Raw genomic sequence first — 22,204 nt, forward strand, 5'->3', positions numbered from 1 at the left:
ATTATTTTTGTATGTCCACTACTTTTAATATGCTATGACTTCTTATATAGATTAATTGTTAAGATAAAAAAAAAAAAAAAATTCAATGATTTTAGTAGAATATTTATGGTCAAAAGTTTAAGAGGAAAAAAAAAACTACCACATACTACTTTAAATGATGATAATAAGGTGTTGTTTGTTTTCCTTAAAAAATCTCTTCAAAACTCTTATTGCTGTGCGGCGCAACACACGCGCAGTATTTTTTGTCCCGCAGTAGTTTGTTTTTCGGAAGTCTTCGGGGCTTAAAACCTCTGCCCGTGTGCTTCTTGGGGAAGCACTTGTTATACCTCTTCTCACCTCTTCTCACCCCTTCAAACCTAAACTAAAAAAATCCAACCCCAAAAAACCATCGGTGTTTCCATCGGTGTTTTTTTTGTTTCCAAAAATTGAACGTGTTTAATAATACATTTCTCCATGTAGTATATTTAAATTTACATTTATGGTCTTTTACTTATATATTAAATTCTATTTTCATCCCTTTAACATTTAATACATTAAATTTATATATCTTTAATTCTTTTCTCCCATTTAATTTACATAAGTTAATTAATTTTAATGTTGTTTTTTAAATAAGTGTCTAGAATTTCATTTTTTTATTTTCTTTTTAAATAAGTGTCTATTATTTAGTTTATTTTAATTTTTTAATGTCTGCAGCAGTCTGCAGATGTTAATAAAACCAAACACGTTTCTTATTACAGTCTGCAGCCGTTTGGTCCACCTCTTCTGCTGCAGAGGTTTGCAGAGGTGGTCCGCAGACTTTTTGAATTTTTGCTTCGAAAAAACAAACAGCACCTAAGTTTAAAAGTAGTCTTTGGCTTGGCTGCTCTCAAACCAAATATTTCACATAATGTTTTTTTGGAGAGAAAGTTTGATTTAATGATTTGTTATAAGATTAATAAATAGTAATAAATAATTTATTAAAATAATATATTAATTAGAAATAGTATTATTTAACTAATAACTAATAAGAAATTAATTGAAATTAATTTTTTGGATTTCCTGGATTAATTAAAAGTATAAGGACTAGATGTGATAATATTCAAAGTTAAGCATTGAAGGATTCCAAAACCTTCCCATATGAGGCGATAGTTTTGGAGGTTCCTAGGGCTTCTTGGGAGCCTTAAAGAACAAAAAAGGGGATAAGGGTTATCTATATAAACCTACCTTATCCAAGACTCCTTACTCACCTTAGAGCCGAAATTTCCATTCCCTCTCATCTTTCCTCTCAAGTCTTCAATTGCTAGGGTTTTGGTACAAACCATTAGAGGCATGAGATGTCTAGAGTTTGCTTTCTGAAGCTTGTTCAACAAGGAAGTGTTTGATTATTTACTACAACAATAAGTAGTGGCGGACGCCTTAAGGGCCAGGGGAGGCCATGGCCCCCCAATTTTTTTTGACTAAGAACAAGGAAGATGTGCTACTAGAAAATGATATCCTATAATATTACTGAAATATTTTAGATATTCTTTAGTTTTTAGGTGAAATATAAGATTGTACTTCTAGTTTTGAGAGGGAACCACTAAAAGTTTTTTAATCCGATAAAACTTACAAAAATAAGTAATTTAAATCTAAAAATCAAAACTTAACAAATCCTAATCCTCATTTAAACTCATCTTATTCAAAATTAAATCCCACGAATTCTCTTCAATCTAAATCGTTTATGGAAAACAAAGCTTGAAGGTAAAAACAAAAAAACCCTAGTCACGCCTCTCCAATCTATAGTCGTCGCTTTAGAGATGGCTATGGTTTCTGCCAGAAATCTTTGCTCCACTGTAACGTCCCAAAAATCAGGGGTAAAATTTTCATTTTTAATATAACTAAAACATTGATACCATTTAATTTAAACAATCAAATCATAGTCACTCAAATCGTTTATCAGAGTTTATCCCAAAATCATTCATTGTGGAAATCATAGGTGTGTGCACTGCGATCAACCCGAGCTCTTCCTTTCCAAAACGATGATACCTGAAACCATAAACAAACATGTAAGCACGAAGCTTAGTGAGTTTCCCAGAGCATACCATTCACACAAACCACATATCACATATCCTGTTGGCTATAAAAGCTACACATATATCATATATATTGTTAGCTATAAAAGCTACCACATATCACATAAGCCCTGCATACATAAAACCTGTAATAATGTCATGGGCTACCCCACATGGTCTTTACCTAGGACTGCCATGGGCTCCCCCACATGGTCTTACATCCAATGCCACTGGCTTCCCCCGGGGTCTTCCCTGCAAATACCATATATAACCAAGTAGCATATCATGCATCACATAATTATCTACACATAACACGTACATAAACCTGTAAGGATGTCGTGGCTACCCTAGGATCTTATATCACCGTGCCATCGGCTACCCCACATGGTCTTCCATGCAAGTATCACAAAGACAACTAGCATATCACATAATTACCAGCATACCCCATAGCATAAAGCTAACTATCATATCACACAACACAAGATGGGCCGACCTTGGTGCCTTAGACCCATTGGTATGGTGAGAAGACTCACTTGCAACTGTCGGCTGAAGAAATAAGATCACGCTGCTCCAACCACAAAGACGAACTCCTCCACTGGTCAACACCAAAAACTGAACTCAATAAATACCAATAATTACCAAAATACCCCTAGAAGTCAACTGGTCAACTCTTGGTCAAAGTCAACCTTCCAGGTTGACCCTACTCGCCAAGTCAGCCTACTGACTCACCGAGTTCATAAGCTCAGAAACCCCTTTCAATCGCGACTCGACTCGCCAAGTCAAACCATGACTCGCCCAGTCTACTGATTTCCGACTTCTGTCCTGACCAACTCACTGAGTTTTCACTCCACTCACTGATCCGAGTCTTAACTGGAAGGGTTTGGGGTTTCGCGACTTGACTCGCCGAGTACAAGAACAGACTCACCGAGTCCAAGGCAATCTTCAACAGACTCGCCGAGTTGTTCTTCTAACTCGTCAAGTTGCTGCCTAACTTCATCCAACTCGTCGGGTCCACCCATGTGACTCGTCGAGTTCCTATGTGACTCTAAGTCCGATATTTGGCCCGACTCGCCGAGTCATCTCCCAGACTCGCCGAGGCCTTACGTGTATTCTCATAATCTCGAGTCACAGAGCTACTCTTTTGCTCCAAACAATAGATCCGGGTTCCTAGAGCCCATTAGCAACATAAAGTTGCTACCTTTACGTGCTTCTTTCCTCATAATACCAAAAACCAAGCTAGAAAGGAGCTTAACTCATGGGGAATGGCTTTTGCATAGCAACTAACAGGGCTTTCTGCATCTATGATCCAAATACAACTCAGATCTAGAGTTTCAACTCCAGATCTAACTTGTGCACTAATTTCTCATCACATACTCCCAAAGAAACCCTAAAACTCCATGAAAGATGGATCTAGAAAGGAGAAAGCCAAAGATAACGATTCATTACCTCCAAATGCTCTAAAAAGTTCCACCAACTCTGGATCCAAGGCCTCCTCTTGCACCACTATGAATCTCTTCTCTTCCAAACTTCAAATTACTTCACCACGAGTAGATATTGCTCCAAAAACGGTTATGGTGGCTAGGGTTTGGTGTTATGGGTGAGAGGGACTGTAAAGGAACCCTAAGGAAGAGAATGAGACGTTTAAATAGTGCACAAAGTCCCGGATTTAGGGTTTTTCTCTTCAGACCAGACTCGCCGAGTCCACTTGCCGACTCGATGAGTTGGTCGCTTACTTTACACCCGGATCCTGCTCCGACTCGTCGAGTTCCTCCCTGGACTCGACGAGTCGACCATCTTTAACTTATGGTTTGCCTTTCCTTTCTTGACCTTTCTGATTTCGGGTGTTACATCCACCATGCCCCTGTGTAATTGACCGAGCGCCCCACTCGCCTATTTCGACTATGAGATCTCGTCATCACTGTATGTGCATTACTCATACTCTCTCTCTAACATTTTTGTTTTGCTTTTGCATCTATATTTGAATGTGCTTTTAGTATTTCTCACCAGATAATCCCTTGTTTTTTTGCTTATTTAAAATGCTCCAAAGATGTAGAAGGTAAAAGGTAAAAGGCTAAAAGCCTTTTCTGTTGTCAGCTTTTGTTTTTGTCACTATTAATATATTAGCAATTAAAAGGTGTTTGGTTTATTTTCTTGGTTAATGTGTTAGAAAAAAAAGGGTAAATAACACAAAAAACACTCTTTTTACACAGAAATTCGATTTTGACACCGTGTTTTTTTTTGTGTCAATTTTGACACTGTGTTTTCCAATTTGTTACAATTCTGACCACTTGACCGGTTAACCAGGTTACATGCTGACGTGGCATGATGACGTGTCAGTTTTGATGACATGACATGCTGACATGATATGCTGACGTGTCAAAATTGAATTTTTTTCTCACAAAAAACACTAAGTTTTCATTTTTTTTTTTTTATTTTGACACTAAATTTAATTTTTTCTTTCAACTTTGACACTATGTTTTTTTGTTCCAAATCGAACATCATTTTTTCCAATTTTGTTCAATATTGATAATTTTCTATTTGAAACCATATAAATATTTTTTTAATACATTTAAACCGTATAAATATTTTTTTTTCATTTAAAAACCATAGTTTTATACAAATACAATTTTTTTTGTACACTCAAACCATTTTTTTATATATAAATATGTATTAGTTATATAAAAATTATATTTTACATTAAATATGCAACTTAAAAATGTGTTTGGAGGTTTGGAGGCGTATAGTCGATCAAAACTCGGATATCAAGTTTGCAACTCATCAAATTCTTATATTTTATTAGAAGCTTATTGTTAGTTTGATTCTCATGATATAACTAATGCTTTGAATGTAATAAAAAAAACACCTTGTATTTAAATAAAAATGTGGGTTTTAAACCAAAAAATATATTTATACGGTTTAAAATGTAATAAAAAAAATATTTATACGGTTTCAAATGGAATATAGACAAAATTGAACAAAATTTGATAAATAATGTTCGATTGGAACAAAAAAAACATAGTGTCAAAATTGAAATAAAAAATTAAACTTAGTGTCAAAATCAAAAAAAAAAATGAAAATTTAGTGTTTTTTGTGAAAAAAAAAAATCAATTTTGACACGTCAGCATATCATGTCAGCATGCCACATGAGCATGTAACCTGGTTAACCGGTAAAGTGGTCAGAATTGTAACAAATTGGAAAACACAGTGTCAAAATTGACACAAAAAAAACACGGTGTCAAAATCGAATTTCTGTGTAAAAAGAGTGTTTTCTGTGTCATTTACCCTAAAAAAAAAATCAAAAAATATCAACAGCTTCTGATTTTTTTCTTTTACATAAATGTATCTCTACGAAAGAATATGACTTATTTGCTAAATTTATTTAGAATATGACTTATTTGCTAATTTTATTTAGTTTTTGTTTTATGTTAGGGTCTATATTATATACTAGGTGAATGTCCGCGCGTTGCGCAGAAACACCTATATAGTTAAAATCTTTACAAATATATGCTTTTTAGATATAATAATAACGTTGTTATTAAATTTGATATAATAATTCGTATACTAAATTGATATAATATATTGATTATTTGGAATTGTATGATAATATATACATCTATTATAACTACATAATCTCAACTGTTTGAATGACTTCTACACGCGAGATACTCATGAATAAAATTAAATATAATATATTGTTTAATGTTATTTATAGTTGTTGTTATTGTTAATTAATTTTTTGAAATTTATTTGTTTAATGTTTTAATTTCTATCATTATAATTATTTAAAACATCAAACATTTTCTTTTGATTTTAAAGGTAACAATATAATCATTTATATAGAGTTATATTTAACTATTGTAATTGTAAGTTATTTTAAGCTACTTATTTGAAAACTTTTAACGATTATACAAATATCTTTAGGAAATATTTTAGTTAAATTGAGATTATAATTCAGTTTTCACATTTAGCACTACAATTTATCACTTTTAACTATTCACAAAATATTCATTGGGTTTTTTAAGTGGAACTGAAATTTATATTTAAGTTGACACTGTAATGTTATATTATAAATTAACAATTTAAGTATTTTGTCGAAACTGTTCAAAAATTATAGCTTTAAATTGATAATGGTTTACATACGACAACATTTTAATCTAATAAATTAAGTATAATCTGTTCAAAATTAAAGACATAACTTTATAAGTAGAAGTAAAGATGTTATTTTAATATTAAAATTTAGATTATTTATGATTACACTTTAGGTTTGATATTAATTTAACTTTATTAACTAACTTATAATCATTATTAGAAAGACACTATAATTTATCGGTTTTAACTATTTATAAAATATTATTTGGGTTATTTAAGTTAAACTAAATTTATATTTAAGTTGATCATGTAGTGTTATATTTAAATTTATAATTTAAGTATTTTATACAAATTGTTCAAAAGTTGTAGCTTCAAAATGATAATGGTTTACACCCAATAATATATTAAAACTAATAAATTAAGTATAATATGTTAAAAGTTAAAAAACATAACTTTATAAGTAGAAGTAAAGATATTCTTTTAATATTGAAATTTAGTTTGTATGTGATTACACTTTATGTTTGATATTTATTTAATCTTATTAACCAACTTATAACCATTATTAGGAAGAAATTGAAAAGTTATGGGAGTTTCAAATGAATGTAGTGAAATGAAAAATGAATGGAAGTTTCAAATGAATGTGGTGAAAAAAAAATGCTAGTTTTATAAGATATATAGATAATATATATACTTGTAATGTAATTTAATTATTTTATAGATATTTTAAGATTTTGAATTACAATAAGTGTCCTTTTGAAAACTCATGTATTTCTGATTAAAAAAGGACTAATCAATAATATGGATGAATATAATATATGTTGACTGACTTCCAAAACTTCATAGATAATAATTGTAAAATATGATTTTGTTTCTCATTTCTAATAATAGCTTATTAGTAAAAGTATAATTTAGGTGTTGAAAAATCAAACAAATATCTAGTTTTAGTGTCCGTGTTCCGCCCGTGGTCAAAAGGTATGTAAACCCTAAAACCATTTATGAATTTCGATTATTGTAGGGTATTCATAAGGTTCTTGATGTTCAATTGTTTGTTGCAATCAATAGATTAAACTGAGATCCAATAGGTTGCATGTGAACTTAGGGCTAAGTTTTTCCACTACATATTTTTTTTGTAACCTATAAAACCTATCATATATAACTTTATAGACCTAGGTTTTGAGTCTGTGCTCTTTGTGACCATGTAAATGGATAAATTCTGAGACTTTATCCATTAAGACATCCATTTGGTGTAGAAATGAAAGTATAAGGATCTGATAACCTGTTTTAATGACTTAATGATTAAGATAAGTCATCAAGGAGCTACGTTGAGCATAATCTACCTTGTGTGGGGAGTAATCCTAATTTTTATCGTTTTACCGCCTTAAGCTCTACGCAGTACATGGAATTGTATGTTACACGGGGCGTAGGTTGACTGGAGTTGACCATTGACTTTTTGACAGTTGACCGTTGACTTTTACCAAGTTTGACTATAGGTCAAATTGAGTATTTTGAGTTGTAGATTGAGACTTGATCCCTATTTGTTGCGTAGGTGACCTGTAGAGGTGGTTATCAAATCAGTGATCATTATTGCTATCTTCTAGACTGCAATGTGAGTTTTCCTCACTATACTCGTGGGTCGAAGGAACCAAAACCGATCAACTAGATTGTATTATGTATCCTTGTATATAGGATGTTGTATTGTTGTAGTGATATGTTAGATTGGTATATCTGTATGATTAGTTCTACTTGTTGGTTATTATTTATCTGTTGCATATGTCGACATAGTGCAGTTGGATTGAGGCTTTAATGCTCTTTGATGTAAACCAACAAACACGGGGCAATCCAGTCCGATGACTATGGTTCGAGGGAAATCCAGCCCAATGAGTGTGGACTCAAGGGTAATCCAGTCCGATGATTGTGGACCTAGTGTGCATGCTTCCATATGCATTGTTGTATGGGGTATTTAGGGGAACTCACTAAGCTTTGGCTTACGGTTGTTGATTTCATTGCTTTCAAGTACTTCTGATGATCGGGGCAAGCCGAAGGTGTGATTGTACACATCCTCTAATGTTTTATGTCTTGAGAAATTGATTTGATACTTGATTTTATGGGATATAATTTGAAAACACTGGTTATGTATTTATGGTTATTCGGAAATGATTTTTATAAAAAATGAAAAAAATTATCATGGTTTTTGGGATGCTACATATTCATTTGAATGGAATGAGTAGGTTAAATAGTTTCACTCTACCTTTATGTTTAACTAATACAGTTAATCATAACTTCGAATTAAATCGAAGTCTTCTCATACAAACAACTGACCACATTTGGTAATTTCTTTATATCCCCCAACAATCCCCACAAAATTGTTTCCTTAGTTAATGATGGTGGTAGATGTGTGAAGAAAAGAGGAGGGGGGGTCTCTTGTACAAGAAAACGGAGAAGTTGGGAAGGCTAATACCTTGCCATAAGAAAAAAAGAGATATAATGGGGTGTGGAGTAGGGATGAGATTTAAAAACAGAAATCCAGATCGGAACCATTAGAATCGAAATATGTAGAACCACTATGGGTTTTAGGTTTAAAGAATGTTGATAGTTTCATTTTATTTACTTCTTTTTATAGTTTATTTTAGCATATTTCATCCATAATCTAGTTAATTTTCATGCATATTTTCCTTTTTGTTATTTTATGACTATTTCGGGCACTTTCTAGTTTCGTGAGCTTTATTGCAGATTTCATGGAGACTAGTGGAGCGGGAATGTTCGGGACGTATGGAAAGCGATGGGAATTGGTGGAAAACAAAGATCTTAGGCTTGATGGGTGGTGGAGATGATGCATGGAGCGAGCTTGATGATTATTTGAAGGCTTGGAGAGAAATAAACATTTAAATTTGCAAGATGCGGGAGTATATTCAAGCATGCATAGATTATTAATCGGGCGAGTTTGCGAGCTTTGGAGGATTTGGAGAGGTCAAATTGGGCTTAAAATAAAGAAAAACTTGAAGAAAATGGGCTAGGAGGTGATTGGATTCGATCTGGGCTAGTGGGATATGCTTTGGAGGCCCAAAATCTCAAAGAAGCCCATGTCAGGCACCACCCGCGCAACCCACCCGCGCAGCAGCACGCAGGTCGCGCAAGGCTCTGCAGGGGTAATTTCGGAAATCCATTTGGAAGGCTATTTGAGGAAGGTTGGTGCCCATCTTTTGGGGACTCTTGGACATCCGATTTTTGGACATTCTCTCTGGAGTTTTGAAGACTTTTGAAGGCCAAGAACACTAGAAGTACATCATATTTTTACCTCTTGATTCTTGCTTAATGTTTGGTACAATTTTCTCTAACTTTGTTTCTTTGGGTTTAGCCATGCTTGGCTAAACTAATCTTGGTTGACTTTTGGTTAATCCTTTGAACTTTTGTTGAATGTTGAAGAATCCATGAACATGTTCTTGAATCTTTATGGGAATGTTTTGTGTTTTAATATCTTATCATTACTTGTATGTTTTAGTTCATGAGTTTAAATGTGTTTGTGGTGATTAGTTGGCTAATTTCTTGATTAAGTAAAGGATCCTCAAATTAGCAAGCAACAAATGATTTTTGTGTTGTTTTTGCTTCACACAATCATAAAAACATTTCCTCCAACATGGTGGTGAAAGCATTTGACCCCTCTTGGATTTGGTGACTTTTTGGTTCTTAATGCTAGTTGACTTTCACTAATTACATGCTATTTGGAATTAGTGACTTTGACTAAGGAAATTGTTATGAGATTCTCTAGCCATTTCAACAATTAAGAAAAGTCTAGGTAATCTCAAGCTCCTTGGATTACTATAGCCAAATTAAGGATTAAAATCAAAGTATTGCACCATTGGATTCTAATGATATGTTCATCAAAAGTCAAAGTGAGGAAACTTTAAGTCAACCATCTCTCCCTTATTGATTTTACATCAAACTCTTATTTTTGTTGCATTTGTCTATTTAAATCATAGTTAATTCTAGTTTGTTTCAAGTATTTCAAAACACCAAAACCCCCCATTTTATTTTTATTGTCATTTTACAAGTATTTTTACAAAGAGATTTTTCATAGAGTTATAAATTGAACCAATCTCCGTGGACTCGATCCCTTTACCACTATACACTATTTTAGTGTGTAATATTTAGGGTTATTATTTGTGTTGGCCTCGACAACCACCAAATGTCTTTATCCGGGTTCCGAGTAACATGGTATTGGGTCTGGGTAAACCATGTTTAAGAACCGGAACTGGTTTTAGGGGTTGGAACTGATTTCTGTGAACAGTTTAGAACATACATATCTCATTCGTTTGAAGTCGGATTGGCATGAGGTTTTTTCTAGCGTATATTTTATAGTTTTTTGATGATTTTAGAGTATAATTTTTCATTTTTGGTTTAATATTCATTGACTTATAGTCCCCTAAATTCAGGATATGAAAGCAAGAAATTTTCTGTTATTTAGTTTTTTTTTTTTTATTATGTGAAAGTATTAAAACATACATATTGAATTCGTTTGAAGTCAGATTAGCATACATATTTTTCGAACATGTCTTTTAAAGTTTGTACATGATTTAAAGTATTATTTTGTCATTTTTGGTTTCACATTCATTGACTTACAGTCTTCCAAAGTCGGGATGTCAATGTCGGAAATTTTCTGCTTTTTTGTTTTTTTTTCTTTTTTTTGTATTCTTTGAAATTTTTAGAGCATACATATCTAACTCGTTTGAAGTAAGATTAGTATGCTGTTTTTTCCAACAAGTATTTTAGAGTTTGTACCTGATTTTAGACTATAATTTTGTCATTTTTGGTTTCATATTCAATGATTTATAGTCCTCTAAAGTCGGAATATCAAAATCGAACATTTTCAAAGTTCAACCCACTAAGTAATTACCAAAAACTTCCGGTTTTCCCGGATTTTTCGGCTCTAGACCCATTTTACCCGGTTTCACTAGACCCACTTTGACGTTTCCGGGTTTTTCGGTTCTACCCACTTTACCTGGTACCTTACCCAAACCGAACTGGAACCTACAAAATTTTGTTAACCGGTTCCCGGGTTTTCCAAGTCCAAGTCTATCCGAGTCGGGTTTGGACCCACTTTAATCCCTAATGTGGATGGCCTCACTTAATTAACAATAATATAATATTAATCAAATAATAATCAACGTTAAAAATGGCAAAATAGACATTTCACATCAACTTTAGACCAAACTCGAAACAAATGCCATAAGAGCATAAACAGAGGAGATGTTTTCCTTATTGGTAATTTTCGCAATGTGATTTAGACAAAACTAATAAACATAAGGGTATCACCCAAAATCTATATAAGTTAAAAAAGTCCAATACTTAATATTTTAGTTTTTGTATTAAAAACAAGGGTAATGACTTAAAAAAGGTAACTTATTTTTTGATTTGCACACATTTAGTCATTGAGTTTTTTTGTCCATATTTTTCCATTGAACTTGTTGAACCATTCAAAAAACATCCTTATGACCTTCAATCGTAGGTTTAGCCAATGTACAATGTATTTGACAACTCCGACGATGCCTCAGTCATCTTCTCCGATAAGACTCTAGCGTTCATGATTTTTTCGGCGATGATCCGATCTGTTATTGTTCTTGTGTGTTTATATGTATTCATTTGATAATAAAAACCCAAAAGTTCACGTTTGTATGCATTCATCTGTAAAAACACAAAAGTTCATGGATCTAGGTTTGTATATACAAGCAACCCTTCATAGTTACCTGCTACTACATGTTCATCAACTATCAGATGAACACAAACCAACGAGAGAAAATATGAGATCCAATCCACAATTTTCTCCCTTTTAAGTCATTCTTAGTAGCATGTTCATCAACTATCAGATGAACACAAACCAACGAGAGAAAATATGAGATCCAATCCACAATTTTCTCCCTTTTAAGTCATTCTTCATTTGCATCTTTTTTATAAGTTGTTTCTTCAATATCAGATGAACTCATAATCAAATTTGATGAAAACATAAACTCAAGAACCCCATATCAGATGAGAACACACACATATACACAATCTTCAACACAGACATAAAACCATACTATTACTCTGTATGTTTTCCTAAAACACAAAGACCAAAAATCGAACTCGTGAATAACCCTAAGTCGAGTTAGGGTTTTCAAACCCATAAATCGATTTCCAAGAACAAAGAAGACATTGATTTTGTGTGTGTGTTTGGATTCCTTGAAGATGAACACACTCACATGGGAAGTTTTCTCAAAATCGAGCTTGAAAGTTTGATGAGCTTGAAGATAAACTCGAGTTAGGGTTTTTAAAACCAGAAAATTGAGCTTGAAGATGAATTTGAATCCGGAATATATATGATTTGTGTTAATCTTTGTTAGAGAAAATAACACAAAAAGGGAAGGAGAGAATAAAAATATGAAAAATGTGTGTCATTCAAGAACTCATACCGTCAGAAAAATCATAATCACGTCGGAATTGTCAAATATGTCGAAAACAAGCTAAACTTACGATTGCATGTCATAAAGATGGATTTTGAACGGTTCAACTAGTTCAACGAGGACAAAAGAAATTCAGTGACTAAATCCTACCTAATAAATGAAAATAATTTTGTCACTTGTCAATCTCTCATGAATTTTGACACTTGTCATTTTATGATATTTTTGAAATATATAATAACCACATGTCAATTTCTAGGTTTTTTCAATTTTTAAAATTAAAAAATCCACTAAATACTTATGGACCTATATATATAAACTATTAAATTTAATAAATGTAATAGTAAATTGGAATTAATACGTTCATTTATTCCTTATTTCAAAATTTTATTTTAAAAATATTTATTTTTTACATTTTGATCTTTAATCTTTTTTTAATCATCCTGTGTATTTACGAGTTTTACACATAGTATATACAAATCGAAAAATAAGTTACTCTTTTAAGACATTATCTCTAAAAACAATACCATATGTTATAACTTATAAATTAATCAGAATTTATATTAAAAATTACATATTTTTGATAAAAAAAGAAATGATATGGTTATGATCTTAAAAATGATACAAATATCGCATCTATTTGTGTGATAAAACATGGGGCCCTAATTTAAACGAGTATAATACAAATACAAATGAGAATCTTGATTGGGCGGCAAACGCTTAATCCCTACTACCGTCTTGCTTACGTCATGTCAAAGTACGTTTCTCTATTCCTCCTCTTCACGGCGGTGGCGGCATTCAACACCACCGCCGTTACGGCCGCTGCTATTACTACAACTTCCACCAAGTCCCGCCACCTCTCCTCCATAAATTCCCCGTCGCCGGGACCTTCCCCATTGATTCAACCCCAACACCCTATCCCTCGTCCACCAATTTCACCACCACCACCACCGCCACCCATCTCTATACGATCACCGCCTCCTCCGCCTACACGACCGGAGTATATGCAGCAACAACAACTCAAGAACATAATCGACGCCCTAATCGGCGCCGGCGACTTCGCAGCGTGGGCAAATATCCTCTTTAATCCAAAGATAAATTCATCGATCCCCACTAGCACCACCGCCGCACTCATCCCAACCACCGCCACCATGTTTGTCCCCGGCAACGATGCTCTGTCCCACCTCTCGGCCTCCGCCACCGGCGCCTACAATTTCGACCCATTCATCATCCCTTACCACATCCTCCCACAACGACTCACGTTCTCGGAGCTTCAACTCTTCAAAACCCAAACTCGACTCCCCACACTATTGCCCTCAAAAACAATCATAATCACGAACAATACCCCTTCCAATTTCACCATTGATGATTCCTTGATCATGCAACCTGATATTTACCAAAACCCCGCCGTCTGCGTCCATGGTATCGCAGCCATCCTCGACTATACAATGTACGGCGAAGCTCCTCCGGCTCCTCCTGCTTCACCTCCGCCCCCGGCGTCGACGCTTGATGAAACGTTAACTCCGTCACCAGAAGTTGCAAGAAATTGTAGTTCAGATCTTGTGTTTTCCGACGATGATTTCTTCTTCTTTATGATGGTAATTCTTGCTTGCGTTGTTTTTATCCCTAATTGGTAGAAACCCCCTTTTCAATTTTGTTAATATCAAATATTCGGTGGAGTTCTTCTCAAGAACTGAAAATTGTTTGAAATCACCGGTTTACCGGATAGTTGTGACTGTACATTGTACATGACATTGGTCGATTTGTTAAAAGATTGTAATTGTTTGTGAGAATTACATAAATAGCCCCTGAAGTATTCTTCAGTTACAATTTCTTTTATTTCTTTTAATCTATTTCTATGCAAATCTCAAATTGTGTATATTTCTTGTGGATTTCATGTTTCCCTTCGTCTATTTGATTCTTGGATACCAACGGAATAGAATCCAAGATTCTATTCCATTACATGTTTGGATAAGTTGAATGAGTTTCATCTCTTTTTAACATTAAAAGACCAAAATACCCTTTTTAAAAACAAAGACCAAACGCACCCATGTGTTTGGAGTCAACAACGATGTAAATTGACCAAATATGATAGACATTAGTATACAAATCAAGATTTATATATATATAAATTCAATGTCTTTCAACATATTTGCACATGATGATAATCAAATTACTATGCTTACAAAGTTTTAAAAAAATACATAAAAGTAAAACAAAAAAGATGGATTAGAATTAGAATAGAAGTGTTCTTCAGTTCCTGTTCATTGTCTCCTTGATGTCCAAATATTCACCAGTTACTCTGCAGCAATAAATTCAACAAATTTTATAATATTTTTCACACCAAAAATATATGTTTAATGAAGAAAAAAAAACAAGAAAATAGATGTTTGTTTTTGACTTGATGCATAAAGAAAGACTTAATAAAGAAAGCCAGTGAAAGGAGACATTCTCCATTAAGTTATAGCTTTTTACAAATCTGCCCTTTATTTTTTTGTTCAAGAAAGCCAGTGAAATTAGAGATAATTTATTAAAAAAGTAAATAGAAATTAAAAGCAACATACCTATTATATTTCAAGTATGCATCACCTATTGTTCCCGAGACTTTATTTCGTACCTTTCGCACGCAAATCTAAAAAGAAATGAATAAAAATAAAGTAAAAAATAATGTATATTTAATAAAAAGAAAAATATTAATTTATAAATATCATAGTACCTGCACTCGATCCATTGGACCTGCCTCTGGATCCCGATTCCGGTGAATAACAATTCCAGTGTCACATTTGTTTATGAAATGTGCACTTCCACTAATATCATAAAGATTTGGAGGTTTTCCATTCCATTGTTGCAACTATTGAACAAATTTCACAAGTTAGATCTAGAAAAAAGAAAAGATTCATCGGGCGTTTCGTTTGCAGAATGTTTTTGGAAGGAATGGAATTACATTGCATGCCACGGAATGGAATCAGAGATTCCAATTGCTAACCTGTCTAGGATGTGCCACAAACCAAACATGGCATGAATGGTGTTGAGCAAACCGTTTGATACTTGTCAGCATTTGACTTACATATTCTGTTTCAGTCCTGTTTTACACACAAAATATAAAAAATAAAAAAAAAAACAAATGATTAATTTGTAATAACTAATAACTATTAACATCTCAAGTGTCATGAGTCTGAAGAACAGGTTGTACTGCGTTTGACATGCATTGAACTGGGACAGAGACCGATGTCAATGGGAGAACAAAAATTGTAGTTTTTCGTCCCACACAAAAAAGTGGGACACGGACACGCTCTTGATCTTTCGTATGTGTAAAAAGACGTAAATGCCCTTTTCATCATCATCATTGAAAATAGCCATAGAAAGCTTGTCGAGTCGTGTCTTGTTTTGTTTGACAAACGCAGCCGTAGGCTGCGTTTGTTACACACGACTCGACAAGCTTTCTGCGGCTACTATCAATGATAAGGATGAGAAGGGCATTTACGTCTTTTTACACATACGAAAGATCAAGAGCGTGTCCGTGTCCCACTTTTTTTGTGCGGGACAAAAAACTACAATTTTTGTCCTCCCATTGACATCGGTCTCGGTCCGAGTCCAATGCATGTCAAACGCAGTACAACCTGTTCTGTCTTGTCATGTGTTGTGTGACAAATGCGACCTTATAGGACAAATTAAGACAGAAAAAAGGTCGGATAAATAATTAATAATTTTTTATTATTAAAAATACTTACTGGTTGGGAGGTCGTTGATGATCAAGCTCATTATATGGATCAATCACAAGGCCATTGACACCGTGTCTAAGGACTGCAGCTTTTGCAAGGCGAAGAACCCATTCAATACTTGGTAGGCAATCATTCTCACACCTATTACATCCTTCAACTTTTTAGGACTTTGAAAAATCTATCTAATTATAGCAATGAAGTTTGCTTTGTATTTAAATCACATTGCTATAAGTACAATGTTGTAATAGAACAAAATGAAAGTAAGATGCTAAAATAAATACATATATGCAAAGACATTGCTATTTCTTGGAACTCACCTTATGAGATGAAAAGTATCACTCAACCATTTTTTTCCTAACTCCAAATCCTCCAAACTCATTCTTTCAACAGATTTTCCATACCTGTGATTATTATGTGCAATAAAGAAATATTAGAAAAACAAACAAAAGAACATTAACATCTAAAATCTTCATAAATAACTTTAGAAAAAGTTAAAAATTAGCTAACCTCACATCAAAGAACGGCTTCTTCACGTGCTTTTCAAGAAGTTTCCTTGCATGCTCTCTAACCTAATAAAAGTAGAAAGAAAACATTAAAATTAAAACACTTAAACAACACCTATCAGTAATTAATATTTGTATAATTTATATAATCACTAATTCATATTTCATTCATGCATGCATCATTGCATAAGTTATCAAGTTTAGTTTGAATGTAGGAATGAAATGAATGGTCATATAATTTTGACAAAACTTCATAAATGGTCCCTATGGTTTTTCAAAATCCCTAACGATAAAAAACTTCATGGAAAGTCCATGTGGTTTCCAATTTATATCATGGTTGATCCCTCATCCACCTAAAAAGACTTTTATACCCTTTTCATTTCTTTTTTATAATTAATTTTAACTAAACCTATCTAAAAGAATCAAGAAAAACAAAATAAATACAAGAGAGAGAGATGTGGGCCCCACTATTTATTGTGTTTTTCTTTACTCTTTTAGATAGGTTTAGTTAAAATTAATTATAAAAAAAAGAAATGAAAAGGTTATAAAAGTCTTTTTAGGTGGGCGAGGGACCAACCATGATATAAATTGGAAACCACATGGACTTTCCATGAAGTTTTTTAAAGTTAGGGATTTTGAAAAACCATAGGGACCATTTATGAAGTTTTGGCTATACTTTCATATTATACGTAAATGTAAAAGTATAGAGAATGAATTTTTTTTATTATTTTAAAAATAAAAAATTGAACACAATAAAATCTCACCTTATTCTCCATAGAGCAAAGTGCAAATTTCCAACCAACATTTTCATTAAGATTACATAACAATGCATCAATCCACTCACTCTTTCCTGAATTCGGGACTCCAGTGACTAAAGTCAACTCTCCAGGAACAACCTGGTCAAAAGTCAACACAAACATCCATGCATTTTTCATTTCTATAATTAGAAAAAAAAATTAAGAACAAGTTTGTAGAGATATAAAGTGTGTGTAAACTTACATTATATAAATCATCTAAAGCCTTCCATCCAGTTGAAATTCCAAGCTCATTACCAAGGGTTTGATGATAATATGAATCAATTTCACCAAAATAATCTCTAAAATTAAATAAACCTTTAATTGGATACAATTCTGCATTTTCAATAACTCCTCTTAATACAGCTGGACCCATGAACATCAGAACCTGATAAAAAGATTCATCAATTGTAATAACAAGAGTCATAATAATTAGGGTTTAGGGTTTGGAGTTTAGAGTTGACTTTTTTTCAAAAATGGGTAACTGAAAATTTGGTTTTTTAGTGGTTGAAAAAAGTAGAATTACAAAAAGAACATTATATTTTAGGCAATTTTGTGGTTTAAACACTAATAGTTTATTATTTTTTCCAATCAAACCATAAAATTTCAGGTATTTTTCCATATTAATTAATTAATTAACCATGTTGACCTGTTGTATCAGGTCAAAGTAGTTAGATTGGAAAAATGTCTGAATCTCTTATGGTTTGATAGGAAAAAAAATAAAGTATAAGTGGTTATAAGCCACAAAATTGCCCAAAATATAGTTTTTTTCCTGTAATTTGCCCAAAAATAGTTAACTAGCTAAATCGATAAAATGGAAATTCTGTAACTTGCCCTTATGAAAAAAAGGAATTTAAATTTTAACAAACCTCATTAGCATCTTTAAATTGCTCTTTTTCATTTTTACTTGGCCATGTAACTCTCCAACACCTGTTTAAAAATATAAAAACTTGAGAGGCATTAAAAAAGGGTTAATCTCATAAAAAGACCTTATATTTTGTCTTTTTTCGGGATCAAACCTCAAATTTATCTTTTTTGCCTGAAAAAGACCTTGTACTTTTTCATTTTTCCCAAAAAAGCCCTCAACTTTGTATTTTTTTTTTAAAACCCTGAACCTTCTAAATGCTTCAAATAAACCCTCAGCTTTTTTAGTTTTTCTTGAAAAAACCCTCACATTTTACAAAAAAATTTTGAAAAAAAAAACGACTAAAAGGGCCAGATCGGAAAAAATGAAAAAATACAAGGTCTTTTTCAGGCAAAAAATAAATTTGAGGTTGAATCCGAAAAACACAAAAGATAAGATCTTTTATGAGATTAACTTAACCCTTTAAAAAAATTAATAAAAAAATAAAAGTAAGGGCAATATCGACCTTTCTCTTCCAAGGCGACGTGCAAGTTCTTCAGCTAAGGCTTGACCAGGCTGATCCGCATCAGTAGCAAGTATTATACGAGACGCCTGCAATTTGTTAAAAAAAAAATTAAAATTTATTACACTTATAATAGTAAAAAAACAAAAACAAAAAGATAGAAACTAGTTAACTATACCTTTTCCAGATACTCTTTGCAGTTCCATAAATATTGGTATTTCACATCCTACATTCATAAAACACAATAAATTATTATTTAAGTGAAAAAAAAGGTTAATCTCATAAAAGACCTTATATTTTGTGTTTTTTCCAGATTAAACCTCAACTTTATTTTTTGTCAGAAAAAGACCTTGCATTTTTTCATTTTTTTCGGTCTGACCCTTTTAGTCTTTTTTTTCCAAAAAAGCTTGTAAAATGTGAGGATTTTTTCACAAAAAGTTAAAAGGTTGAGGATTTTTTTGGAAAAAAAAAAGACAAAGTTGAGGGTTTTTTTGGAAAAAATGAAAAAATGCAGGGTTGTTTTCTTGCAAAAAATAAAGGGGAGGTTTAATTTGATCCAGAAAAAACACAAAATATAAGGTCTTTTATGAGATTAAACCAAAAAAATGATGGAATTAAAATTTAAATAAAACTTTAAACCTGTTCTTGAGAAGGTAAATCTTTAGAGGAAGCTTTTGGAGGAGCTCCATCAGGAACACTCACACAGTTTCTAAAACCAGCTTCTTCCATTGCAAGTTTGTCCATTTCGCCCTCCACCTTTTTATAAAAAATATATATAAATATAATATTTTGATGAATCAAAATTAGAAACACCAAAAAAGATTATGTATTTCAAGATGAAAAGTGAAAACTTACTATGATGATATCACTTGCTCCTTCTATATCATCAAGTCCATATAATATCTTTTCAGTATCACTTTCCTAAAAGGGTAAAAATGTCAATTTTGACTTTAGTCAACTGATTTTTACCATAAATAGTAAGTTTTGATATATAGATTTTCACCTGCCAGAATTTCTTTGAGATATCTCTGTATTTGCAACTAACAAGTTCTTTTTTTCTTCTATAAGTAAATGCAATAACAATCTGCATACACAATTGAATAAAAGTTAACAAAAAAAATAGCATTGTACTTTACATGGAGAAAAGGGGTAGTTTTGTAATTTTACCTGTTTTTCATATCTTCTTTGCATGACATGATTTCTCCGTAATGTCTCTTCAGATATCATTCTTTCGGAAAAATATTCAACTAACTGAATCATAAAAACAAGATATAGTGTCAAGTGTCTGAATGTGGGTAAATGAGTAAATGACCATTTTACCCTTCTGTATTTAAAAAAAGAAACACCCATGCATGTATGTATCCTCCAGTAAGTCAAAAGGAAAAGTAATATTCAAGTAACTGAATCACAAAAATGAGGTATAATATCAACTGTCTTAATGTGAGAAAATGAGTAAATGACCATTTTACCCTTCTGTATATAAAAAAAAAAAAAAAGAAACACCCATGCATGTATGTATCCTCCATTAAGTCAAAAGGAAAAGTAATATTCAAGTAACTGAATCACAAAAACAAGGTATAATATCAACTGGCTGAATGTGAGAAAATGAGTAAATGACCATTTTACCCTTCTGTAAGTAAAAAAGAAAAGTGAATAGGAGAGAAGATTTCTACATCTTTGCACAAAGGTTCCAAATTCAATTCATGCTCTGAGAGTTCCTTAATCTTTTTCACTTTGGGGAGTGCATTCATCCTTTTGTAACTTGATTTAACATCTGCAAAAGCCTGAAATTAAAGAATAAAGAGAAATATTAGGTCAACATAAAAATCAAATGAAGAAAAAAAAGTAGTGAAAAATGAGAATATTTACTCGTGTGCTCCCTTTCCATCCACATTTGGCTCGAAAACAAGTCCACACAGCTGAATTACTAAAATGTTTTATAAAAATCCATGTCAGAATTTTAAAAAACAGTATTGGTTTTAAAAATATGAGGCAATTTACATACCCATCATCAGAAATGAAGAGAGAGAGCTTCTTCTCCCCTGAGTCACCACCTTTGCACTATTGAGTAGAAAGATGCATTTAGAATGGAATGAAAACTACAAAGTAACCGATTTTTTATTTGTGTAATCTTCAATCACATTGATTCTTTTGAAAGTTTCATAATGGAATTGAAATGAAGGAAAAACTATAACCTAAGCAATATGTATGCTTACCATGGGGCAAATCAAGCCATTTTTCTGTCCAGGACTAAAAGATTCAGAGACTATTCCAATCTCCTTCAATTTCACTTCAAGTGCCTTTAGCTGTGGGGTATCGATTATTATTTCATCATCAGCCTTCTCCAAATATGCTTCAGAAACTATATCAGAAGGAAAAAAAACAACAATACCATTATTATCAGTTATCCAAAAGAGAAATTCTTCAAACATAGACCACGAACAACAATTTCAACACAATCGAGAAGCAGATATAGAGTTAATTTACTGATAAACAGAGAGATAAAAGCAGGGTGTTTTGAACTGAATGATGGTTGATGAAATTACCTGGTCTGGGGATACTAGCGTGGGAAGAAAAGGATAAGTTAGATGGTTTAAGGGATAAAGGAACCAATTTGGGGGATGATTTTGAGGGAAAAGTAGAGGAAATGAATTTGTGAGCAGGGTAGAGGTTGGTTTTGTTGTCGGGATAATTGAATGAAGAGGTTGTGGGTTTGAAGTTGAGGAAGTGCTTGGAGGTCATAATGGGACAGGGGGAGTTGGAGACGAAGAGACCACGGAGAGAGGTGCGATGCCTAAGAAGCATCTCTCGGAGCTACGACTTTGATTAAGTAGGAGTATAAGTAGCGTTCATTGCGGCGTTTGGGGTTTAAGGAGCTTCAAGCCTTCAATGGCGGAAAAGGGTGTCGGAGGTTGGTGTTGGGGTTGGGGTTGGGGCTTAGGGGTTTTGGGAGGGAGAAAAGCTACCAACACAAGTGGGCGCGAGATATTGCTCTTGTGTTATGTGAAGTTAACTTTTATCATATACAAGTCTTTAACATAAATATTCAATTTTTTTTTGGTTATTGGGTTATTTAAAATAAAATTTGATTAATTATAATGAGGATTATCTATTTAATTAGTAATTATTTATCCATAACATATGTCTCCAAACAATTTTTAAAATGTTTTTAATATATATAGATTGAAAATGGGGTTAATGTCATAAAAACCCTTAAGTTTTCAGGGTTTTGTCGGTTTTGCCTAAAGTTGAACTATGGTCGTTTTTA

The 22,204-nt window shown here is 32.8% G+C and overlaps 2 protein-coding genes across 2 annotated transcripts; one reads left to right on the plus strand and one right to left on the minus strand.

Moving 5' to 3' along the window:
• The first annotated feature begins 13,217 nt into the window (after positions 1 to 13,217).
• On the plus strand, positions 13,218 to 14,547 carry LOC145070903 (uncharacterized). Its single transcript, XM_079017858.1, has one exon. The coding sequence runs from the start codon at positions 13,243 to 13,245 to the stop codon at positions 14,185 to 14,187; it is 945 nt and encodes a 314-aa protein (XP_078873984.1). The 5' UTR covers positions 13,218 to 13,242; the 3' UTR covers positions 14,188 to 14,547.
• Positions 14,548 to 14,648: 101 nt separating this feature from the next.
• Positions 14,649 to 21,928, minus strand: LOC145098641 (toprim domain-containing protein). Its single transcript, XM_079036265.1, has 21 exons — positions 21,483 to 21,928; positions 21,153 to 21,298; positions 20,942 to 20,997; positions 20,806 to 20,863; positions 20,610 to 20,720; positions 20,104 to 20,187; positions 19,940 to 20,020; positions 19,792 to 19,857; positions 19,576 to 19,692; positions 19,115 to 19,162; positions 18,940 to 19,025; positions 18,439 to 18,499; positions 17,775 to 17,957; positions 17,540 to 17,671; positions 16,780 to 16,841; positions 16,590 to 16,673; positions 16,282 to 16,413; positions 15,537 to 15,633; positions 15,267 to 15,401; positions 15,115 to 15,182; positions 14,649 to 14,852 (listed from the first exon to the last, which is right to left on the minus strand). Exons 1-21 carry the CDS (start codon positions 21,739 to 21,741, stop codon positions 14,804 to 14,806), a joined length of 2,115 nt encoding a protein of 704 aa, XP_078892391.1. The 5' UTR covers positions 21,742 to 21,928; the 3' UTR covers positions 14,649 to 14,803.
• Between the last annotated feature and the right edge of the window lie 276 nt (positions 21,929 to 22,204).

The sequence above is a fragment of the Lactuca serriola genome, chromosome 1, assembly GCF_051521515.1.
Source record: "Lactuca serriola cultivar US96UC23 chromosome 1, Lser_US96UC23_V15, whole genome shotgun sequence".
NCBI lineage: Eukaryota > Viridiplantae > Streptophyta > Magnoliopsida > Asterales > Asteraceae > Lactuca > Lactuca serriola.